At 48.3% G+C, this 22,328-nt stretch overlaps 7 protein-coding genes across 7 annotated transcripts; 5 read left to right on the top strand and 2 right to left on the bottom strand.

Moving 5' to 3' along the window:
• Positions 1-2,596: 2,596 nt before the first annotated feature.
• On the bottom strand, positions 2,597-5,205 carry GGI43DRAFT_141107 (uncharacterized protein). Its single transcript, XM_083199295.1, has 2 exons — positions 3,690-5,205; positions 2,597-3,465 (listed from the first exon to the last, which is right to left on the bottom strand). The coding sequence occupies exons 1-2, from the start codon at positions 5,023-5,025 to the stop codon at positions 2,777-2,779; spliced, it is 2,025 nt and encodes a 674-aa protein (XP_083064686.1). The 5' UTR covers positions 5,026-5,205; the 3' UTR covers positions 2,597-2,776.
• A 945-nt stretch (positions 5,206-6,150) lies between these two features.
• Positions 6,151-7,975, top strand: GGI43DRAFT_141055 (uncharacterized protein). Its single transcript, XM_083199294.1, has 3 exons — positions 6,151-6,303; positions 6,365-7,254; positions 7,313-7,975. Exons 1-3 carry the CDS (start codon positions 6,279-6,281, stop codon positions 7,967-7,969), a joined length of 1,572 nt encoding a protein of 523 aa, XP_083064685.1. The 5' UTR covers positions 6,151-6,278; the 3' UTR covers positions 7,970-7,975.
• Positions 7,976-9,068: 1,093 nt separating this feature from the next.
• Positions 9,069-10,167, top strand: GGI43DRAFT_429415 (uncharacterized protein). The gene is made up of 3 exons (XM_083209114.1): positions 9,069-9,262; positions 9,347-9,485; positions 9,558-10,167. Exons 1-3 carry the CDS (start codon positions 9,176-9,178, stop codon positions 10,157-10,159), a joined length of 828 nt encoding a protein of 275 aa, XP_083064684.1. The 5' UTR covers positions 9,069-9,175; the 3' UTR covers positions 10,160-10,167.
• A 2,242-nt stretch (positions 10,168-12,409) lies between these two features.
• Positions 12,410-13,543, top strand: GGI43DRAFT_429412 (uncharacterized protein; the record flags this gene model as incomplete). The annotated part of the gene is made up of 3 exons (XM_083209113.1): positions 12,410-12,507; positions 12,585-12,899; positions 12,964-13,543. The coding sequence occupies 3 exons, from the start codon at positions 12,410-12,412 to the stop codon at positions 13,541-13,543; spliced, it is 993 nt and encodes a 330-aa protein (XP_083064683.1).
• A 789-nt stretch (positions 13,544-14,332) lies between these two features.
• Positions 14,333-17,165, top strand: GGI43DRAFT_140439 (chaperonin-containing T-complex subunit CCT3). Its single transcript, XM_083199291.1, has 6 exons — positions 14,333-14,879; positions 15,015-15,081; positions 15,149-15,357; positions 15,509-16,099; positions 16,161-16,798; positions 16,886-17,165. Exons 1-6 carry the CDS (start codon positions 14,855-14,857, stop codon positions 16,976-16,978), a joined length of 1,623 nt encoding a protein of 540 aa, XP_083064682.1. The 5' UTR covers positions 14,333-14,854; the 3' UTR covers positions 16,979-17,165.
• A 186-nt stretch (positions 17,166-17,351) lies between these two features.
• Positions 17,352-17,987, bottom strand: GGI43DRAFT_379242 (DUF1168 domain-containing protein; the record flags this gene model as incomplete). Its single annotated transcript, XM_083202811.1, has 1 exon — positions 17,352-17,987. The coding sequence occupies one exon, from the start codon at positions 17,985-17,987 to the stop codon at positions 17,352-17,354; it is 636 nt and encodes a 211-aa protein (XP_083064681.1).
• A 1,031-nt stretch (positions 17,988-19,018) lies between these two features.
• Positions 19,019-21,285, top strand: GGI43DRAFT_140555 (acid phosphatase DET1). The gene is made up of 3 exons (XM_083199292.1): positions 19,019-19,462; positions 19,537-19,992; positions 20,066-21,285. Exons 1-3 carry the CDS (start codon positions 19,408-19,410, stop codon positions 20,932-20,934), a joined length of 1,380 nt encoding a protein of 459 aa, XP_083064680.1. The 5' UTR covers positions 19,019-19,407; the 3' UTR covers positions 20,935-21,285.
• Positions 21,286-22,328: the final 1,043 nt, after the last annotated feature.

Here is a 22,328-nt window from a genome sequence, read left to right as displayed (position 1 = left end):
TCTGGTCGCCTGTCGCATGAACGGTTTCGGAGATGCCACTCTCTGGTGCCAATGCCCCCCCACCCCCAAGAAAAAAAAAAAAGGGCCCCAGGACGGCCCTCGCGCTAGTCTCCACCACAAAGGTCTCGGCGTGTTGATCTTTTCACCACAGCTTCTTAGCTTTTGGTTCCTGGATAGGAATCTTGAGTCTTTTTTTGCAGTCTCCTCTCTGAATTGACATGGTTGTTATGCGAGGAACCGAACAGGGCCCTTACCAGTCCGGAGTACACAGCCATGGTAACATCCGCGATGGAGCCTCCCTCTGCTCTGCTGCGAGTATTCGCACAGCTATTATTCACATTTACCCCATCAAGACGGTATCCATCCCGCGCCATTACGAGTACATGCTAGTAGCAACATCTGCTTTCCCCGTTTTTAGTAAGGGCTTTGCAGAACGAGACACAGTTTTCGTTGAAAACGACGGAAAAATCCCGAGCGCAATTAAACATTCGCGGCTCGGCATCTTTGCCTGGATAGTCTCTGATCTTCCTGGCTTGCACCGGACCGCACCAGACCAAACTATACCAGCTGCACTTCCGAACCATTGCCGAATAGCTTCTATGCGCTCCATCTCTCCATCTCTCCATCTATCTCGTTGCTATTGCCAACTAGCTCGTTACTTCGGAGTACACCGCCAAATAGCAGAGAGACGGCGTTGTTCTGGTATGGAAAAGAAGGGGCACTAGAACTTGTTGACCTTCCAATGCGGCTCTGCGAGGATCTTGCATAGATGCTACTTCCTGGTTAGTTTGCCACCAGCCGCCGCAAGCTCGCCAGGAACACGCGTTAGCGAATTTGCCGCCAGCATAATGCTATGTCTTTGCTACGGAGTATTTAGTTATTCTTACGTGTCTTATTGCTAGCAGATACCAGCCCATCCCGGTCATCTCTACCGGCGGCTTGTCAACGTCCCTCGGCACGGTCTGGTGGAGCGACCAAAAAAAGACAAAAATCCACAGCGCCATGTTTTTTTTTGCTGCTAGGCGAAAAGCACAGGCAGGCAGAAGCCGAACTTACTCGCGCTTTTTTGTTCGAAGAAGCTCACTAGAGCGACCAAGTCGCCACCACACGGCCGCCCCGTCAGCGCAATCTGGCCGATCAAGGGACAGCTTGAGCTGCTAAATTCACATGCACGGCTACTATGCTCCAAATAGAGGCAAATCAGAATGCCACAGAGAACAAGTCGCTCATCAACACACCGAAAAGCAAATGCATGCGTGCCCTAGTGGTATCCTTACAGCCCTCGCTCGCTGTGTGGCAGCCATGCTCTGCGTGCGCATCTGCATATGCATATGTATATGCAGTCATATACAGGAAATGTTTGAATATCGACAGATTCTGAGACTTCGCGGTGCGGCAGATGGATATCCCAACGTGCCCAAGCTACAGAAATGAGCATAACGTGCTTCTGGGCGCTGAAAAGAACCATGGCGTGCGGTGTGACATGCTGTATAACACAGAGTATCAGCAAGAGCCCAAGTCCATGGGCGTGGTAATAGAAGCTGGCGATATGGGTTGCAGCATCATCGACCACACACACTAAGGACTACGAGTTACAGCTCTCACTCTAATTTTTTATGGATGCTTCCGCCAATCTGTCAATCTGTCAATCAGTGGCCAACCCAGCCAAGCCAAGCCAACTTTTACTTTGTTACTTTACTTCTTTTCCAAATGGGGTAATCGCCTGCACGACTTCTAGTTTGTTCTTATCGCTGCGCTGTGATTGGCACATCTTGTTTTTAACATTCTTCATTGCCCTTTATAACTAACACCTGATTGGTCGATGCCTTTATGCGCCTTCCAGCACACGCGCAGCACGTCGGAGATAAACCGCAGGGCAAATAAAGTGCCTTGCTGAGAACGGAGGGGCCGTTTCTCCGTATATCCATCGAGGCGAGGTGTGTGGAGGAGGGGCACAGCATGATGGGATCGTCGCCATGGACGCAGCTTGGCCTTGCTTGCTTGCTGCGGAACAGGAAGTGGGAGGGCAAGGTTGGGTTTCAACGTCCCATCCACACTGCCTTCTCTTGCTCGGTAGGTGTGCAAGTGTGTCTGATTTTAGAGTATTTCCTTGTTTTGTTTTCATTTTTAGCTCCTCCTCACCGCTCGTCGTGCATAATTTGACAACGCAGACCGGTGGTCAGGCTCTCTCATTAAAAGTGAAGCTATTCCTGCGGGAGGTCATTCGGCCCCTCCACTGCTGCGTTGTTGGGAGCTTACTGACTGGCCCGCCTAGAGTCGTCGTGGTGGTGAGGGGAGGGGCGGCCGTTACCAATTCTATGATTCATACGGGTATGCCAATCCCAAACTTAGACATGGGGCCGTTTTGTCTATTGACCGGGGCGCGCTCGCCCTTTTTTAGTGGGCTTATTGAGTAAGATCGATACGTAGAGGTCATCGCCGCCGTGTTCACCGATGAGGTCAAAGATGCCCGCTAGACCGTTAGCGGTGAAGAGCATTGTTATTTTCATTCATGTGCATTTCTGTTTGTGGGACTAGACCAGAGGCCGTTTTTTTAGACATTGTTCTCTACTCATTCGCGAGGTCTAGGGTATCCAGTATGACATGTAAGTTACTAATAGGCAAGCTTGACTACCTAGTACGTGATGATAGTGTGTAGAATTCAATACGTCATTGCCCCTATATGCTATTCCAACCTGTTATGCTTGTAGGCTGAAGAAAATAAAGATGGAGATGAGGCAAGATTAATTACAACATGGCATCTCACGATCCACCATCAAGGCATCACCCATCTCCCACTCTTGCCTCCATCCTTTAGCACAACCCGAAGCCCTTCAATCCTCATCCCCTTATCCACGGCCTTGCACATATCATATACCGTCAAGGCCGCCGTCGACGCCGCGGTAAGCGCCTCCATCTCGACCCCCGTCTTCCCATCGCAGGTCACGGTGGCCCGGATCTCGATCTGCCGGCTCCCCGGGGCGACGTCTAAGTCGACGCTCACCTTGGAGATGGCGATCGGGTGGCAAAGCGGGATGAGATCAGCGGTGCGCTTCGCAGCCATGATGCCGGCGATTCGGGCTACGCCTAAGACATCGCCCTTCTTCATCTGGTTCTCCTGGATCAGCTTGATGGCAGTGTCGTCGGAGAAATGCACTGCGCAAGCGGCTGTTGCTACGCGAGACGTCACTTGCTTTTCTGAGATGTTGACCATGTGTGCTGAGCCGGAATCGGAGACGTGTGTTAGGCGGGATGATGATGATGATGATGATGCTGCTGCTGTGCTTTCCTTTTCCGTTTTTCCATTTCTTAGACTGCGTGAGCTGGATAGCCGCCTCAGTTGCTGAGGCAGTTGCTGGAAGCGGCCTGAAATGGCTGTTGATGGCGTAGTAGATGATATGATGTTGCGACTGAGAAGATGTCGTACTATTGGTGGCATGTTGACGAGCGTTGGCGGAATAGGATCTATCATGCATTATTACTTAGCGTATGAAAACCGCCAAGTATAACCAAAGAGGATGAATGATAGATTATATCGTCGTCCAATCAGTCTGTTTTAATGCCAAAGGAGATATGCGAGATGGCCTGGAGATGCTAAAAACAACGACCATCTGCCTGATATATGATTTTGTCTTTTCAAGGGGGATATATGCTATGCAGTCTTGTTTTTGTTTTTGATTTTTACCCACCTATCAAGATCATTGGTCGATTCTTCATGTGCTCTAGCTGACCGATACCAGCATGTTTCGCCTTCTTCCTCTTGACTGCCATTCCGATTATGTCAAGGAGCTCGGCTTCGTTTGGTGCCATGCCCAAGGGGGTGTCAGATGTACCTGCAAGGCCCTGTCGACGGTTCATCTCAATCTGCTTCATGGCCTCGAATGCTTCTTCATCGATGGGTTCTCCGTTATTGGATTTACGCAAGATATCTCGTAAAGATACCTCGGCGTTTCCAAAGAGACAAACCTTGAGGTTTCCGTCGCTCGTGATGCGGAGTCGATTGCAGGTGCCGCAGAAATTATGTGTCATGCTTGTGACGAAACCGAGACGGCCTTCAAAACCAGGGATTTTCCAAGTCTTACTTGTGTCATTCATCCCGTCTTGAACCTTTTGCAGTTCGGGGTATTCAGCTCGGATCACGTCCAGCATCTCATTGTATGAAAACATCTTTCCCTTGTTCCATTTGTTGCCATCAAATGGCATATATTCGATGAAGCGCACTTCGAGATCTTTCTCGCGAGTCAGCTCGACAAATGGGATGATCTCTCGGTCATTGAGGCCGCGCATTACGACGCAGTTGATTTTTAGCTTGATTCCAGCTCCAAGCTTGTTGAGCTCTAGGATGCGGTCGATACTTTTCTGGACAGCATCAAACCCTTTTCTCCTTGTCATGATCTGGAACTGCCATGGATCTAGGGTATCGAGGCTCAGGTTTACACCGGTAAGTCCAGAATCGATCATACTATCAAGTTTTCGATGCAGCGAAATGCCGTTGGTGGTTATGCATAGCTGCTTAAGTCCATACGGGCGTAAAGCGCCGAGCTGGTGCATCAGAGGTAAGATATCCCGTCTCACTGTTGGCTCTCCTCCGGTAAGTCGAATCTTGTTTACACCTTGAGATACAAAGATGGATGATAGCATGATGATCTCAGGAGTTGTGAGGAGTTCCCTATCAGGAGACAGTGGCACACCTTCCTCCGGCATGCAATACAGACATCGCAAGTTGCATCGTTCAGTGAGAGATATGCGCAGATAGTCATGCTGCCGGTGGAAGGTATCGGTCAGGAATTCCGAGAAGGGCTTGGCATCGCGGACACGCTCTCGGCGCGAAAGGATGCCCGGCGCTGGAGGAGGAATATCCTGTGTTGGCTGCGGTTCTGGTTGCGCAGCCTCAACAGCCGCTGAGGTCGACGCCACATGTCTCTTGAAGGCCAGTGTGCCAACGGATGATCGTGAGCCCGAGACAGTTGGGCCTCGTGCGATGCTTGCAGGCAGCCTTGCTGCTAGACGGCGAGTAGCCTGCATCTGGAACACAAAGCACGGCTCTCAGACCGGCGTGTAGCGTTATACCAGTGGTACTCGTCGGTGGCAAATTCAGCCAGATGCGATTGATGTATGCGTAGATGGCTCTGTATAACACGGCTTATCCCTGAAGTGACTTAAATGCCATGATACTGCAAACTAAGCAAAAAAAGTAAAAGATGAGAACGGCCTGATTGAGGTCCAGACGGTGGACTTCTAGATAGATGAACCTAAGAGGAGGAAGCTTAGGATGAGATAAAGAGCTGAGTGAGACAGAGAGCTATGAGTCGTACGGGTAGCGTCTCTAGAGTATGAATTTGTAAGATACTTCGTAAATCCGTGCAGAATGAAAACAAAAAATAGTCAAGTATAGTTAAATCCAATGCACCCAAAAACACAAAGAAAAGAAAATGTTTCGGTTAGAAGATGAGAGCTTGAAGTAGGAAGAAGAAGTTGGGTTTTGAGTTTTGCCTCCTCGTTGTGGCCATAATGCAACCGTGACGATAACGCCGCGGATTACATAGTGAGGGGCATCTCTAGGCTAGGCCGCGTTAAGGTGCTGTTGGAGGGGAGAATTGCGGGCGCTAGCTGGAAGCGTTCAGAAGGTTTACCAGTGCAGAGCACTAAAGAGCTCCCCGTAGGGACGCCTGCACCCATTTCTAAGCACCGATACAGGCGCCCACTGCGCTGTTCAGTGCCTGTACTGTATGCACTCGTATTAGTACTTCAGCAGCATCCACACCTCAAGCTGGGCTATGCTTATGTACGTACCTGCAATATTCAACCTCTGCACTTTTTCATTCGCTCGCTCATCTACGGGTTAATATCAGCATCAACCCCACAGGGCCGTGTGCCACCACCACATGTGAGCGTGTTTTTGTCTTCCTGCTGATGTTTATACATACAGCTATACAGCGGCTTCCTACGGATCTGTTCCTCTTGCTGTCTTAACGCCCGCAAAGGGGTTAAAAAACAAAAAACAAAAACAAATATTGCCATCCAGCTTCAATCGGTCTGGAATATCCATTGCCTAAGAGCACACCCATAATTGTATTCACAGAGCAGAAGGAAAAGGACTGCTTGGGCAAAGTACACTGTTATCTGTCAAAAGAGCTCTTCTTGAGCATCTAGGCGAGGAAAGACTCGGGCAATAGAGGCATCACCCGTCTCTCTCCTCCCCTTCACGTAACCCCTGGGCCGGTATATCACCCGATAAACTCTACCAGACAGTCTTTCAGACGGATCCCGCCGGTTTAATGCATCCAGCTACAGCTTTGGAGTGTATGTAAGCACCATGAAGACCTCCCTTGATGCTCAAGCTGCTAACCTTTACATATCACAGCTTCGCCCCACTGCAGGCCGAGTCCAGATGGCCGATTTATTGTGACTCTTAGAGCCTCTGGGATTATTGTCCGCTCAACTGAGACCCTGCAAGTCACTAATGCTGTGACACTCTCGTTTGGGTCCGGCTCCCCATTTGCCTCCTCAGCCGCAGGCACTAGCTCGACGAATGTACCTACGCTGCTGTGGGCTCCGTCGTCTACCAAGTTTCTCGTCTCAACAGCTGATCAGCTGGATGTATTTTCTGCGCTTCGCGGCTCTGAATTCCACGCAACAGCCCGCAATTACAGCTCTATTAGCGGGAAGCCTTCCTTCCTCCAGTTTGGGGCTCGAGATACCGAAATTTTAATTTGGTCGGCATCTGGCTTAAAGCTTGTAGTTCTTGATGTATGTAGCTCAGGAGTGGTTGAGATCTCGAGCCCAAAGTTCCATCAAGCCACCTCCGCATCACGAGGGGTATCTCTTCGCCCAGGAACCGGGCACCTGGCACTACTGGCCCGCTCTGGTGGCAAAGATGTCGTGAGTCTTCATCGCCCGGCTGATCGGCAAGTGTATAAGTCATGGTGTCCGGAGACGCTGGACGCCCAAGGCCTCGAATGGACTCCCGACGGCCGGTGGCTTCTTCTATGGGAGTCAGCTGCCCAAGGCCATCGCTTGCTTCTATACACAGCTGACGGCCAGCACTTCCGCACCATTACAGCATCTAATCTGCTAAAGGGCCCGGACGCTGACTTGGAACTGGGCATCAAAACCTGCCAACTGAGCCCCAATGCAGAACTGTGTGCCATTGGTGACTATAGCAGAGATGTTGCCATTCTTCATACGCAGTCATGGAGGGCGCAACTGAGACTGCCTCATCCTGCCACCATTACACCGAAAGATACACTTCAGGTGAGATAATCCTACAAAGTATGCATGACCTGTTCTATAATACTAAGCCCCATCCTAGGTATGGCAAGAGCAAATCGGAGCTGAGCCTCTTCAAGGGAGAGTCACCCACACCTTTCTTAGGGCCACTCAGATATTATCACCCCCCGGATCTGCTACTGAAGGCCAGCCTGGAGCAGAAAGTAAATCTGGCTGCTCCATGGCCGCCTTTGACTCGTCCTCGACCCTCTTGGCAACAAGGCTGGACGACTCGCCGTGCACGCTATGGATATGGGACGTTATTGCGGCTGAACTCAGAGCCGTCCTGATATTCCACACCACTGTTGCATTCCAGTGGCATACAAGCTCTCGTGAGCTCCTTCTAATTACTTCGCAAGATCCAGCGCAACAAGCAGTGTCGTTCATTTGGGATCCTCTATCCAATGGACCTACGCCTCTTGTTCCAGAAGTTTACTTGCCCGAAGGAAGAGCAGCGGGGAAATCACAGGTTGCGTGGATCAACCGTGAGACTGAATTACCTGTGTTATTCGTCTCTGATGCTCAGCACTACCTTTTGTTGTCTCCATCAAGTGCCAGCCAAGATGGCAACCCTTGGAAGCAAGCTGCCGTAAGCCACGACAACAGTGAATTCCAATACAATAGCCCAACATCAAATCATTACGCTATGGATGACGAAGATGAAATCATGGATGATACATTTTCCTTTAGAAATGTCTAAATCGCATACTATTATTGTTTCTGAGCGAAAAGTTGCCAGTCTTGATATGGAAACCTGCGCTCGTTACGGTTCGTAATCATCGAACGAGAAACACCCTGCCGGCATATCCATTGCTGCCGGCCGATTCGCAACACACGGGCAAAAGGCATTGCGCATGTCGCCCAATTCCACGGTATCAGGCCCCTGCTGTGTGGCGTTTTGGGTGCCATGGGTGATGGCAAGACCATGCAAAGACAAGTTGGTACGAGGGGTACTTCGTATAGCCATGGGGCGTTAAAAAGAGAGAGAAACATTCATGCTTTCCTTTTTCCTTCCTCTTAAGGTCGTCTGGATAAAACAACCCGAAACAAGCCACTTGCCAAAAAAAGCGACATCCGGAAGCATTTCCTTTGCGAAGGGCCGAATATCGTGCTCTAACCCAAGTCATCAAAAGTCGACGCTGCCGTCTCATCTACCGAGGCAGCTTACTCTTCTAGTAGTCAGCGTTCTGGCCCCTGGAATTAATAAACTTTGCAAGGAGAAGACTTTCAATCACGATCGCAGCATCAGTTCTTCCCGACTTCTCATCCGTGAAGCATGTACACTCTCCTCGTTAGGTTGAGAAGGCCTACCCTGTCCCATGTAGATTATGAGTTAAGATTAATAAAAATACTCCGTAGCGTGAATGTATGGTATTCCAGGTCCCCTGCCTTTCAAAGCTGGGGTGTTCCCCGACCATGTATCTACATAGCGTAGCTCATCGTCGCGTGAGACAAGGACCGAAATGCGATGGCATGACGTGCACTGACAGATCGCTTCACCGGGGTTATGAGCTAAATTTCGGCCGCTTTTTTTCAGTGTTGTATTGGCGATCAGACATTACATTTGCCTCTGAAGCTTTTGGCCTGACCCTGAACACGGGAGTATATAAGGAGAGCGATGTAGTGGACCAGCCACCTGGCAGCGAGAGAGTATACTTATGTGTCTACACATCTGATTGGCAGATAACCTGATCTTTCGGTATCTATCTGATAAGTGGCGTCTTCCAGTCTTATGTGACGAGAGTTCAGTGAACACTTCTTTGCCATTTTATTGTCAAGGGCGTCTACCTGAACGCGGGACCCTCTATAAATACCACGGTCTCGGCCCAAGTGAAAGCAGCCAAGCTCTCAGCGCTGTCCCATTTCACCTCTGGCTTAAAGACTTTACATCTCCTCTTATTTCAACATGGCAAACAGAGACACATGTTCAAGCACACTGATCGAGGTAAAGCCGGGAGATGAAACTGGCATTTATCACATTCTCTTTTGCAATGTTAGTAACGAATCTGAACCCTCTACTCTCCCTCCTTCACTCCTACTACAAATTTGATCCTTTTCTAACCTGACTGGCAACCAGTTGCCATTCAAAGCAACATGGCAAGAGTTGAAAGACTGGCTTTCGGAATCCTGCACTGTTGATTTTGTCGAGACCTTTCCTGTAAGCTGTTCGGGATGGGTCTGCATCCAGGGCAAAGAAAATTTTGAAACACTGTTGGGTAGGTCCATACTGAGGGCTGGAGCATTATCCTCTTGATTTGGTCATATATAGCTAATTTTTGACTACTTAGCGTATATGAAAACCGAGCACTTCAAAGGTCGACCGCTCATCTTTGACGACAAGAACAAGTCCGAGTCTATTAGGATTAGAGTCAGAATAGCTGGCCCAAAACCGAAATACCCTAGCAAATATTCTCATCTGATTGAACGAAACCAAGATCGAAGAACACCTTTGAGGTACAGCAATCCCCAGATGCGACAGTACGGTTCATATTCTAATAGGTCTGCGAAAGTTAGGAATGAGGCGATGTATGCCTCAAGTACTGCTGAAATGATGGAGTTTACAGATTTATTATCTGTTTTGGCTTGCATGACTGCTCTATACAAACCTCTACCGATGCCGTATTATCCACCCACGCTCGCATTTCCTGGTAACGGGTGGAACGATTGTCACGGCATGGACTCCTGCAATCCTTGTCCTCTCTCCGATGGCGAGATTCCGACGCCGCCCGATTCCCCAGATGTTGTGCTACCTGACAGTGCCGCCCCCGGCGGGGATGAAGAGGAGGACGACCCGTACGACCTAGACGATATACCAGGTAATGTGAGGGAGAGGCGTGCGCAGTCCTTGCCGCCCTCTTTCAGGTGGGTAGGAAATGAGACGTCAGAGTAGGATCTAGAGTGTGGCTTAATTTGATGTGGCCCGCCTTGTTTTCCTCTCCTCCTTGTCTTCTTTTCTTTTCTTTTTTTTTTGTGTGTTTGTTTGCCTTTTGTCTTGGAGGTGATGACAGGGGTTTGAGCAAACGCCATTTTCGCCTTGCTTAAGCTCGACGAGCCTGCAATTCGAATTCTCAGCTAGATTTTCATTCTTTTCTCTTCTTTTCTCTTCTATATTCACTGACCCTTTGCTTTTCATCGGCTAACCCTCCTATTCACTTTCTTTTTTCTCCCCCCTTTTCATAGCTATGAATACATATTGTATCTATACTTCGAGAAGTCTGTATTGCTGGCGTTGTAACTCATGGGATGCTATGGCTGTGGAATTTTATGTATATACATATAGAGTTGTAATAACATTATGGCATCTTATAGCGAGTAATGTACCTGTACAGAGGGAGAAAATGAACAAGCTCTGCTTCACCGACGCAGAATCGTACTAACGTGCGGAGACATGAGCCCTCCCAGAGACGATGTCTCTAAGCTTTCTTGCTACCTACCTTATGCGTACCCGGTTTTCGGGAGCGAGCCGGCCCTGATCTGCGACAGTGTCTGTCAATCAATCTTGATGGAGGGTGTGCGTGACCCTAAGGGGAGGGACCCATATTGTTTGCTTGCGGTCGGTGAGCGGGCTGAAAGGTAGCATTGGCAGGCTCGCAATAAAAACTTAGTGATCTATGCTGTTCCATGCTGTTCTATTGGAGGGTTTACTTGCAGCTAATGAGGCAGGATATCTACCTAAGTAAAGGCATTGAGTTCTTTCATATACAAGTTGAACACACCCAGCATGAGAACCCACTCTCCCTCCTCTTTTTTTCTTTTCTTTTCTCACCGACTTGTTGAAAATCAGATTCATATAATTATTTGTTTCTGGTGAATTATTTGCTTTTTCAGCCCCTGCGGAGTAGATGGGCTGCTCCATATACATGTATACAAACATGTACCTGCTCACAGACGCAACATGTGATTGAGTCGGAGCGGTGATCAGTAGTCCGTCGCAGTTGTGGCTTTGGGACATGCATTATACGATATAAGAGCCTGGATGTCTCAGTATGTATGTTTTAGATAATAACTTCGTATTACTAATATTTGTTTGTGGTGGGTGTGAAGTAATATCTGGGTATCGGTCGTTCCTTAGTGGTGGCCAGAGCCTGATTTTTCAGCACGCTTTTCTTTTCAAGCCACTGCTCAGCGAGAAGAAGAGCAGTAATAAAAAAAAAAAAATAGAATATTATAATTGCGCTAAAGAGGAACATATAATATCAAAAAAAATTCTTTTCTTATAGCTATTTTGAACAATTCTGCCTGTCAATGTGCTTTTTCCTGGTATGAAATGGCCGTCCAAGTATAGTCAGATGCTGGAGTTCAATTGTAAGCGAATTGTCAAACATAAATCGATGTAATCTCGCTTCTAAATGCTACTAAGCCAACTCTCCCTTGACTCGCTAATTATATCCATCAATATCCTTTCAATCGTACGTGAGAGATCCAAGATGCAAATGGTAGTTTCATAGTTCCCACATTGAGCAAATGTCCGTGCAATTGATAGGTAAAAAGAAATGCAATGTGATTACAACAAAGCACCTGCCATTTGAAACAGCATATTGCAAAAACAAAATATACCTTCCATAAAAAGCTATCGATACTGGCACTTTGATGGCAGAGCTACAGTCCAATGCGGAAGTGAATCAACGAATTTTGCCAGTTGCTCAAGCTCAACCGACTCACGGGTTTGGTTGTGTGCTTCTTTCTTTCTCTTCGACACCACAAAAGTATTTGCGATGCCCAAATTAGTTTTACTCCTCTTGTAATAATTATCATCTTGATATCGAGTCAACTGCCGCCCATCATATTTAAACCGCACAACAGTCCTTTCGGCATTATGTCAAAGCATGCTTTTGACTCTCATCTCGATTCCCCAAATGCCAAGAAGAAACGCCTGTCGAATAGTTCAAAGAGAGACTTTATCCCAATGAGTACGGAGATGACAGGAATGTCGGTGCGAGAGAAGCTTCTCGCAGGCGTCGCTATAGGATTTGAAAAGACTCAGAATCTGCAGCAGCAACAAAATTAGCAACAGCAAGCGGCTCATAATAGCCAAAGCTATTATGAAGTGGCTACTTTACAAGACTCTTTGGACAAAGAATTTCATGTGAACCCGCGCATTCTTCAGAGTATGAATTCTCCATCACAGTCGCAGAAAATGATGTTGTCAGATGAAGAAGAGGAAGAGTATCAGAAGTCTGATCCTGCTGAGCGAAGGAAAATTACCACACACCACTTTTGTCGCAGAATCGACCAAAGGTAAGTTGATAGAAACTCTTTGAGATAAGAAAAAAAAGAGAAAATGATGAACATCTCTGACATATGCCGGCCCATAGACAAGATACGAGTCGTAGACTACAGGCAGTCACAGGGCTTGTAAACGACACTCCTTTCGTGCCTACAGGAGTGCCTCAAAATTTAGCTCAACGTGGCCAGGGAGAAGGATTACGCCTCTTTCTGCATTCTGCTTGCCGCAAATACGGCTGTAGAAAACTTGAACTGGATCTACTTAGATTTTTGCATGTCAAGTTTTCCCACGACTTTAGGGGCGAGCCCCTTGGTTCTGTGCCTATACCCGCTACTGCGGAGACCGGGCTCTGCGTGACACTTGACGCAAAAGAGGGAAGCCTTGTAATGTATGAGTCTGACGTGTAAGTATTAGTGTTTGTGAAATTATGCAAGCTGAAAAAGCTAATAAGGAGGAAACAATCTCAGACCCGATGAACTCGGTCATGTCACCACATGGCTGTGGCTCAAGATCTGCAGACCACTGGAAAATAACGAGCTGTCGAGACACTTCCTTGCGCCAGACATGCCCAAGGAGGAAGAAGCCTGGAATATAATTGCGATCCCAAAATCTAAGGTGAAAGTGTTGCACGACGAATGGTTCCAACGTCATGATCCCAGTGAAATGATAAATGACGATTTAATCATGGCGGATGCAACGTCAGATACGGTACCAAAGGAAAGGAAAGCTCATCTGAAGAAAAGATCAGTAGCCATGGGGTATAGCCGTGATGGAGTGCCAAGTATAGCATGTTCGAACGAGGAGGATAGTATTTATGGGGCGTGGTTCGATTTCCGTCCGGATATCGACGGCTCGCAGTGGGAAGTGCTATATGATGCCATGGCGACTAACTCGTGTCTTGTTAATGCACTTTCGAAGCCAGAGGTTGGGTGGATTACTGTTCCCCCTGAACGGCCTGAGCGGCCTGAGCGGCCTAAACGATCAAGTGGTGGTGACGTCCGGAGATCTTCGAGACTGAAGCAAGAAATGCATTTGGAGGATTCGTAGGCGTATTATTAGATAGTATTTGCTTTGGCGTTATTGGCTTTATAATACCTCTACTGTTTTTATGGATCCGTTATTTAACACTGATTAAACTTGATGTTTTTTTTTTTCGGCTTTCCGCAGCCTCCCACTATGTCTCTCAAATTACTCAAAGAACTTGCCTTGGCCGCTTGTTTCGAGAATATCCGTGATATCGACAACATGGTGTTTCTCGGTTTTGAATATAATTGTGAGACTCTAATCAAGATTGACTCTCGAATTAGCAATGGCCCGGTCTCAGCAATAACGCTCGGCTTCCAATAGAAACTTGAGAAAGCTCGCGTTACTGCTCCAGCCATGCTTCTGGATTTAGTTATACTTTAAATTCCAGTTTGTTTCTCTCTGAACGGTGTAATTTTACTTCCCGCATGGCTTGCAGTAACATCGGATTCTTCAAAAGCAGCTATCACTGTGGACATTAACGCTGCCGACGAGGACGATGTAACTACGAGACGAACATGTGAAATGGGGATGTCAATACCGAAGGTTCTTTTACTATAGATCTAGATGTTACAACATATTGGAAGCCGTAGTTTTGAATCCTAATCTTCCTTCTTCTTTGTATACTCAGTCTATTCAACGGTAGGGTCATTCATACGCCCGTTGCTGTAAAGTCGTATATGCCTGGTTGGGCAAAGGTAGAGCTGGTATAGCCTTTTGATTGGCTGGTTACGCTCAGAACACCGATGACAAATGCCCAGTTAGGAACTTAGGAGAAGCCAAAAGTACCAGTACTTGAAAGGGGGGGATCGAGTGGTTGCCGCCTGTGATATCTACTACACCATGTAGCCACATAGAAATACTTGTATTCTAATTAAATGATAGTAATCTTGTAAGGCAGCACTTTATTTACTCTCTTGTCTATTGCATTCTTTTTCAACACTGGGATTGGTATCGATGCAGGCACCAGTATAACGTCCAACGTGGGGCAAATCCAAGTACCATATACTTGCTACCCCTTGGCGGGGCCGGGTTAACATTGCACCAGATCCTTTTAGCAGCTTACAGTACAGCAACCTTGCCTGAGCTGGCCAAACTGCAGCCTCCCCACCAAAGCCCGCCAGGCATCGTGGGAACTTTTCTAGTGTGCGCCCCTCCAAACCACCGCCTTCCACAACCTCAAAAGCTGCCTCGAGCGTCTGCCGGTCTCTTGACTCCGAAAAGCAGCTATTGGAGGCGTGCCGAATCTGACCCAAAGCTCCTTTTAGGTGCTATCTTCTCGTCCCACCACCAAACCTCCATTTTATCCGCTCGCGAAGAGAAACAAAGCCCACCATGCAGGCCCCTGTGTTGGTTATGAGTGTGTATACCTGACATCTACTTTGCCAATCTGCCAGAACAGGATCGCTGGATTCGTCTCAGCAGGCGAATCGAGATGAGCCTCAGTATCTTGCAGCTGGGGAACGTGTTTGCAAGCTAACACATTGTCTCGTAGACACCAATAGTGGTGAGAGGCAGACTGGAAGGAGAGCTCAGATGTCAAACATTGCTGCCGCCAAGACGTGCGTTTCTGCTCCTGTCAACCCCATCAAGCTGTGCAGCCCAACTAACTCGGTGCTTCCAATCTAGGGTTGCCGATATCATTCGATCATGTCTCGGTCCCAAGGCTATGTTGAAGATGCTGCTCGACCCCATGGGCGGTATCGTCCTGACCAACGACGGCCACGCTATCCTCCGAGAAATCGAAGTCTCCCACCCCGCCGCCAAGAGCATGATCGAGCTCAGCCGGACACAAGACGAAGAAGTCGGCGATGGTACAACCACTGTTATTATCTTAGGTATGTCAGGCTCTCGCTTTTCCCACTTCTCGCAGATTGTGGCCCAGCGGATAAACGGGGGATGAAAAAAGGGGGGAGAGGAGGAAGGGGAGGAGGAGAAAAAGGAGGGGCAAGTTGAAAAGGCAAAAGAATTGATGTTAACCTGATATAGCTGGTGAAATCCTGGCACAAGCTCTTCCTCAACTCGAGCGCAACATCCACCCCGTGGTCATCATTTCCGCTTTCAAGCGTGCGCTGAAGGATGCCATCGATATCATCGACGAGATCTCCCTGCCGATCGATGTCAACGACGACGAGGCCATGGCCAAACTCATCTCCTCCTCGATCGGTACTAAGTTTGTTTCTCGATGGATGGACCAGATGTGCTCCCTTGCTCTCAAGGCCGTGCGAACCGTTACATGGGAAGCTGGCAATGGCAAGACCGAGGTGGACATTAAGCGGTATGCGCGTGTCGAGAAGGTTCCCGGTGGCGAGATTGAGGACAGCAAGGTTTTGGACGGACTCATGCTCAACAAGGATATCACGCACCCCAAGATGCGCCGACGCATCGAGAACCCCCGAATTGTCCTCCTAGACTGCCCTCTGGAGTACAAGAAGGGTGAATCACAGACAAACATTGAAATCACAAAGGAGGAGGACTGGAACCGAATTCTGCAGATTGAGGAGGAGCAGATCAAGATTATGTGTGATACCATCTTGTCTGTCAAGCCCGACTTGGTCATTACCGAAAAGGGTGTTTCTGGTGAGTAATTCGACGGATAACTCTTGAGCATCCAAAGGACTTCAGCTAACTATTCCCTCAGACCTGGCCCAGCACTACCTAATGAAGGCCAACGTTACAGCCCTTCGCCGAGTCCGCAAGACTGATAACAACAGAATAGCCCGCGCTACGGGTGCCACCATTGTCAACAGAGTGGAGGATCTTCAAGAGGCAGATGTTGGTACTCGATGTGGTTTGTTTGAGATCGAGAAGATCGGCGACGAGTACTTCACTTTCCTCACCAAGTGCGAGGACCCCAAGGCCTGCACAATCCTGCTTCGTGGCCCCTCAAAGGATGTTCTCAACGAGATTGAGCGAAACCTTCAGGATGCCATGGGCGTTGCCCGAAATGTCATGTTCCACCCTCGGTTATCACCTGGTGGTGGTGCAACCGAAATGGCCGTCTCTGTCCGACTGGCTCAGAAGGCCAAGGGCGTGGAGGGTGTCCAGCAGTGGCCGTACAAGGCTGTTGCTGACGCACTGGAGGTGATTCCCAGAACGCTGGTGCAAAACGCTGGCAAGTCCCCGGTCCGTGTGTTGACAGAGCTCCGTGCCAAGCAAGCCGAAGGCAAGAGCTCATTTGGTGTTAACGGCGATACCGGTGCCATTGCGGATATGAACGAGTATGGCGTTTGGGAGCCTGAGGCCATTAAGCTGCAGAGTCTAAAGACTGCTATCGAGGTATGCTTCCCTGATGTCTAACCGGCCCTTTATTCCCCTATTTTCTTCAAAGAGAGCAATCCGTGCTGACTTTTGTGTGATTCCTAGGCCGCCTGTTTATTGCTAAGAGTAGACGACATCTGCAGTGCTAAGACGTTGCAGCAGGGTGCCACTCCTGGAGTCGGAGGTGGTGATGATTAAACGAGCTGGAGTTCTGTATGAGAGTGGAAGAGGGTCAGGCATATAGTGCTCTAAGAAGCCTTGATCTGGGCGGACGGCACGCCAGATTTGCTTGGAAAGGTCGTATCCTGTTCTAGCCCTTGGTTGGGATTGAAGTGGGTGCATTTTCAGACGAATCTAAAAGGGGACCAAAATTTTATTTAAAAAATAGACAATGGTATTAACTAAGGGTCGCTGAAAAAAAGGCGACGCATAGATCTACGAAATGGCACTCTATACGGGTATCACTGCTTCTATCTAGTATATTGTTACAAGTCACCACCTCTGGCTGAGAAAATGTTACACGAAACAATTTCAGAGCAACTCTCTCGTTTGCTTTTCCTTGCTCTTCATTTTAGTCATCGTCGTGGATGACAAGTCCAACAGGTTCTGAGGCTGGTTTCTCATCGCCATTTCTCTCGGCTCCATTCTCACCCTTATTCAATTTTTTATTTCCTTGAGAACCTCCATTTGATGTAGCCTCCACTGACGTCTTTTCGCCATTGCCATCGATATCCTTTGTATTACCACCGTTCCCTCCGCCTCCCTTGCCCTTCTTTGCCTTTCGAGCTTTAGCCTTGTCCCTCTTCTCGCGATTCTTCCTTGTCTTCTCATCATCCTTGCGATCTTTCTCCGCCTTGTCTTTTTCAAAATCGACCTGGTCACGCTCTCTTTTGACCTCCTCGTCCATCTCCCTCAGGCGCTCATACTCTCGCCTTCTAGCGGCTTTGTAGACGTGGAACTCGCCAGAGCCGGCACCGGCGCTGGAGCCCTGGACGTTACTGACAATCTCGGGAGGCGGGGGCCGCCGTCTGCCTCCTTCAAGAGAAGATACTGACGGAGGGACGCGGATCTCCTGGTCGGGTTTGGCGAAGAGGGCGTCGACCGAAGCGGCTTGGGCGGACCCGGGGGTAAGGGCGCGTTTCTTGGTCGGGCGCTTGGAGCGAGGGTCGGCGGAGGTGGGGATGGATTCTGGGCCTTCGGCAGACATGGCGGATGATTTATTTGATGATTGGGTGATTTGAGAGAGTTGGTTGCAGTTGTGGTATAGTTGAGTCCCAAATGGACGTCAATGCGATTGCGACGCGATTTGCGACGGAAGACAGAGGAATGAGCGACAGAGAATGAAAGTCGAAGATAGGATCCTGCTCAATGGACACAATGGTCGAAAATCAATACACCAAACCAGGGAATGAATTGGCTCTGCGCGCCGTAGAGCTGATGTTAAATTTGCCTTGGTGAGAGAGAAGCCTTGAAGTTTACAGAGTCATCACGCTCGAGGCTGGCCTGCCAAAAATTATTCTCCAGTGCTACCAAACCGCATAAGCCTAGGCTGCACTGCTAACAGCCACTAAGCCAAGTGCAGCAATACGGCAGCCTTAATTGGGAGGGGCAGCGCCGGGCCATTTACAGTAGCATTGATTGCTTAGATGCGATGCCATAAGCCGAGATCTGGGCGATTGTGCGTTGCCTGAACGGGATAGAGTGGTGACAAATTGCATCGGAATATATCAAGAGAAGAGTCATCCACTATTATTACTGACCTCCGACAAGAGGCATCTTCGGAAGTGGGCATCGCAAATCATATGGACGGGCGGGTTTAGCGCTCGGATGACATCCTGAAAGCCCCCGGAACTTCCATCTGGACTCCTAGCAAGTTGAAGTTGAGCAGATTACAGTGGCGGACTGCTCTGGCTGCGCCACACGCTCTCTGCTCTTGAGTCCGTCTGCTTTCTAATCAGCCATCCGGTTCTATCGTCCCAAGTTTAAGGTTTCAAGGAGCTAAAGCTAGGAGACCCTCGCCGGGCTAGCAGGCTTCTCCCCACTGTGAGGCAAACTCAGGTCGGGTGTTTTAGGCGCTGGTACTGGCACATGCTCGGCAGGCTTTGGCTAGCACTGCTCTGATTTGTATTTCGACAGAGCTGAAGCACTTCAGACGGGTACCTGTATGCCCTGTAGATCTCTATTCTTATACCCATTATAGGCCGCCACTTTGCAACCCCGCGGCAGAACTCCCCTTAAACATACCGTAGCATTTCCAACTTGGCCCTCCCAACTTACAACCTTCCATCACCTCCATCACCATATCCTTCTTACTTCTTTTTCTATTATTCACCACTTACCGATTTTACAATCGTTTTATCTTTCTGACTCACTTCTGTCTCCATCCCTTCATCTCTCTGTCTCTCTGAGCCATCCGATTTCGGGACAGGGGGTGTTTTGGCACCGGCAGTTGAAACGCAGCAGCGACCAAATTATCATCCCACCAGCAGGCCTACCAAACACACCAGCGGCCCCCACCACTAGACCAGCAACCTATTAGTATCTGCTTATTCCGTTGATCGATCGATCGATAGATTTCCCATCTTGAGCCTCAGCATCACAAGCCGCACGTGCGCACAGCTACCACCATGGCCAAGCCGCGATTGATCATTCTTATCCGCCATGCCCAGTCTGAGGGTAACAGTACGTCGTCTCCTGCTTCTATTCTATGCGGCCTTCAACCCAAGCCTCTTCTTTTTGCTGACCGCTTGTGCCAGAGAACCGCGATATTCACCAGACAATCCCCGATCATCGTGTAAAGCTCACGCAGGACGGCTGGGCCCAGGCCCATGAAGCGGGCCGCCGCCTGCGAAAGCTGCTCCGACCAGATGATACCCTCCACTTCTTCACGTCCCCATATCGCCGCACACGAGAGACCACCGAAGGCATTTTGTCTACCTTGACATCGGACGATCCCGAGCCCTCGCCGTATCGTAGGTCCAGCATCAAAGTTTATGAGGAGCCCCGTTTGCGAGAGCAAGACTTTGGCAACTTTCAGCCATGCAGTGCCGAAATGGAACGCATGTGGCAGGAAAGAGCCGACTATGGCCACTTCTTCTATCGTATCCCCAACGGAGAGAGCGCTGCGGATGCCTATGATCGTGTTAGTGGCTTCAACGAGAGCTTGTGGCGCCAATTTGGAGAAGATGACTTTGCTAGCGTATGCGTCTTGGGTGAGTTTTCATCTTGACATCCCGAAATGGGGTTTTTTTTCCTATGTATTATCGTGCTAACTCTATCATATAGTCACCCATGGTCTCATGTCTCGTGTCTTCCTTATGAAGTGGTACCATTTCTCCGTCGAGTATTTCGAAGACCTTCGAAACGTGAATCACTGCGAGTTTCTCCTTATGCGCAAGCAAGACAACGGCAAATATCTCTTGGAGAACAATTTGCGTACCTGGTCAGAACTGCGAAGAGAACGCGAGCAACAAATCAAGGAGAAGGAGAAGGATGAAGAGGACAAGGCCGACAAAGCTGCCAAGGATGACATGAAGTTGGCGCAGATCAAGAGCTTTGTTGTTACACGTCGCTGGGGAGGCTGTCCCAATGGCTGCAATCATGCTGCTCATTATGAGAGCCACCGAGCGGCAGAAAGCCAGCCGCAGCAAGTTGATAAGAATACCCCTGGCAGTAGTGGCACAAATCTCGCTATAAGGAGACTGCAACGACATAAATCGAATGGCTCCGATGAAGGGGATGCAGACGGCGAAGAATCTTCAAAAGAGAATCCGAAAGAAAAGAAGAAGAAGGTTCACATTGATTTGGCACGGGCCATTGACGGGAGCGTCTCTTCTCCTGACGGCACACCCTCCTTCATCACGGCAGAGGACCGCATACGTCACATTAAAGCCGCCCATTTGCACGTTGGCCGAGATTTCGGCGGTACATATTCAGGCCATCCCTCTGTTGCAGGAAGCGATTCTGACGCATCAGATGATGAGACCACACGCCGTCGCATGGGTTCCATAGATTCTCGCACCCACCCTGGTACGGGACTGGCAAACCGTCTTGGAGATGAGCCTGAACCACACAGCAGTGCCGTGGACCCCAAGTTGGAGGACTTAGACCAGGCTGAGAAAGAAGATAGAAGCATCAGAGGAAGCGTGTACTAAAAGGGGGAAAAGGAAAGTGAGGGAACTAAAAAAAAATCTGAATTGAATAAGCGCAACCGACGAAGCGATATCGACACTGTTTTCTTTCTCTTTTTGTTGGATACCACTATATATAGACTGGGTTGCCTGACTGTATAAATGGAAATAAAAGCGTTGGGCTACGCTGAGTTAGATTGATTTATGAAATATTATATCCACATTGATATCTTCTGAGAATCCTGAATATAGATTTATAAATGTGACTAGATGATGCCGGACACCTGATCCTCAATGTCAATGAATAATATTACCTTTCTCATTTCGAAGCTCAGCTGCCTACCTTCTTTTGCCAGAAATATTTTGCAGTAGATACCCTTTTTTACTAACCCTTACAATCCATCAGGTGGTTAGTTATTCTATATAAGCTAAGCTGTGCAAGAGAAGAAAATAAATATGCGAGATTCGCAGAAATCAAATCCCTAGGCCATTCTAGCAATCTGCTTCTCTCTTTTATTTCTTCAGTTTCAGTCTTTTTCTCCCCTCTTTTTGCGTTTTGCTCCTCGACTATCCATCCTTTCATCCATGTCCTTCCCAAGTCAAATCAAATCCATCATAGTAAAAGTGAAGCGAAATAGCAGTACCCTTATTCCTTCCCCCCCCTTTCCTATATCAAAGCAAAACTGACCGTAATCATTAGATTATTTTAATACACAAGACCAAAATCAAGCACGCAACACGTACACCAACGAGGCCAAGAAGAAGAGAAAAGAAAACAATGGGGAGGGAGAAGAAAGAAGTAAAAAAAAAAGAAGTTGGGGATTCGAGGCTAAAAATAAATCCCATAATATCAACAGAGTAGTAAAGAAAACATAAAAAAACACGCAGCCATTTTTGCACGCCAGAGTTGTCGCTGCGATCCTACATGCCTCACTTCCCTCGAGCATATAAAACAAAACAGGCTCCATCCATTCCAAAGTCCTTTATGTAAACCTATGCCTTTGTCTTTGCCTTTGGCTTTGCCTAGCCTTTACCCTAAATAATGCCTCCCTAATCTTTACCTCTGTCTTGCCATTCTGATGCCCAGCGCGAAGAAGAGAGAAAAGAAATAGCAGCAAAAAAAAAAAAAAGAAAAAGAAAAACACAAGAGAAAGAAAAATACGAAAAGTGCAACATAACCCCTTTCCATCTCGCCATCTTGATCTTAGGATCCCCGTGGGAATTGTTCCAGGTGGTCAAAATCTGTTAAAAGGATTCCCAAGACGTGATGGTGCTTGCTGTATAATGTGGTATCACAAGACTGCCTGGCTCTTCGGTTCCATCCAGCTTAATTATAAAGAGCCAGAGAAGAAAAGAGGAAGGAGGAAACAAGAAAAAAAGATAAAAAGCAGAAGAAAAGATAAGGGGGCAAGAAATGA

This window comes from Trichoderma evansii (assembly GCF_050947405.1).
Source record: "Trichoderma evansii strain SZMC 28006 chromosome Unknown GGI43scaffold_2, whole genome shotgun sequence".
Lineage (NCBI taxonomy): Eukaryota > Fungi > Ascomycota > Sordariomycetes > Hypocreales > Hypocreaceae > Trichoderma > Trichoderma evansii.
This window is presented reverse-complemented; position numbering and strand designations above follow the sequence as displayed.

What these genes read in the sequence shown, in the direction of transcription:
- GGI43DRAFT_141107 (XM_083199295.1), bottom strand. Translation starts at nt 5,025, where the DNA reads ATGCAGGCTACTCGCCGTCTAGCAGCAAGGCTGCCTGCAAGCATCGCA. An exon ending in TCGACCAATGATCTTGATAG is followed by an intron (nt 3,466 to 3,689) that starts GTGGGTAAAAAT and finishes AATGCATGATAG; the next exon opens with ATCCTATTCCGCCAACGCTC.
- GGI43DRAFT_141055 (XM_083199294.1), top strand. Translation starts at nt 6,279, where the DNA reads ATGCATCCAGCTACAGCTTTGGAGT. An exon ending in TCCAGCTACAGCTTTGGAGT is followed by an intron (nt 6,304 to 6,364) that starts GTATGTAAGCAC and finishes TACATATCACAG; the next exon opens with CTTCGCCCCACTGCAGGCCG. An exon ending in CACCGAAAGATACACTTCAG is followed by an intron (nt 7,255 to 7,312) that starts GTGAGATAATCC and finishes GCCCCATCCTAG; the next exon opens with GTATGGCAAGAGCAAATCGG.
- GGI43DRAFT_429415 (XM_083209114.1), top strand. Translation starts at nt 9,176, where the DNA reads ATGGCAAACAGAGACACATGTTCAAGCACACTGATCGAGGTAAAGCCG. An exon ending in ATCACATTCTCTTTTGCAAT is followed by an intron (nt 9,263 to 9,346) that starts GTTAGTAACGAA and finishes ACTGGCAACCAG; the next exon opens with TTGCCATTCAAAGCAACATG. An exon ending in AAATTTTGAAACACTGTTGG is followed by an intron (nt 9,486 to 9,557) that starts GTAGGTCCATAC and finishes TTGACTACTTAG; the next exon opens with CGTATATGAAAACCGAGCAC.
- GGI43DRAFT_140439 (XM_083199291.1), top strand. Translation starts at nt 14,855, where the DNA reads ATGCAGGCCCCTGTGTTGGTTATGA. An exon ending in AACATTGCTGCCGCCAAGAC is followed by an intron (nt 15,082 to 15,148) that starts GTGCGTTTCTGC and finishes CTTCCAATCTAG; the next exon opens with GGTTGCCGATATCATTCGAT. An exon ending in TACCGAAAAGGGTGTTTCTG is followed by an intron (nt 16,100 to 16,160) that starts GTGAGTAATTCG and finishes CTATTCCCTCAG; the next exon opens with ACCTGGCCCAGCACTACCTA.
- GGI43DRAFT_140555 (XM_083199292.1), top strand. Translation starts at nt 19,408, where the DNA reads ATGGCCAAGCCGCGATTGATCATTCTTATCCGCCATGCCCAGTCTGAG. An exon ending in TGCCCAGTCTGAGGGTAACA is followed by an intron (nt 19,463 to 19,536) that starts GTACGTCGTCTC and finishes CGCTTGTGCCAG; the next exon opens with AGAACCGCGATATTCACCAG. An exon ending in TGCTAGCGTATGCGTCTTGG is followed by an intron (nt 19,993 to 20,065) that starts GTGAGTTTTCAT and finishes TCTATCATATAG; the next exon opens with TCACCCATGGTCTCATGTCT.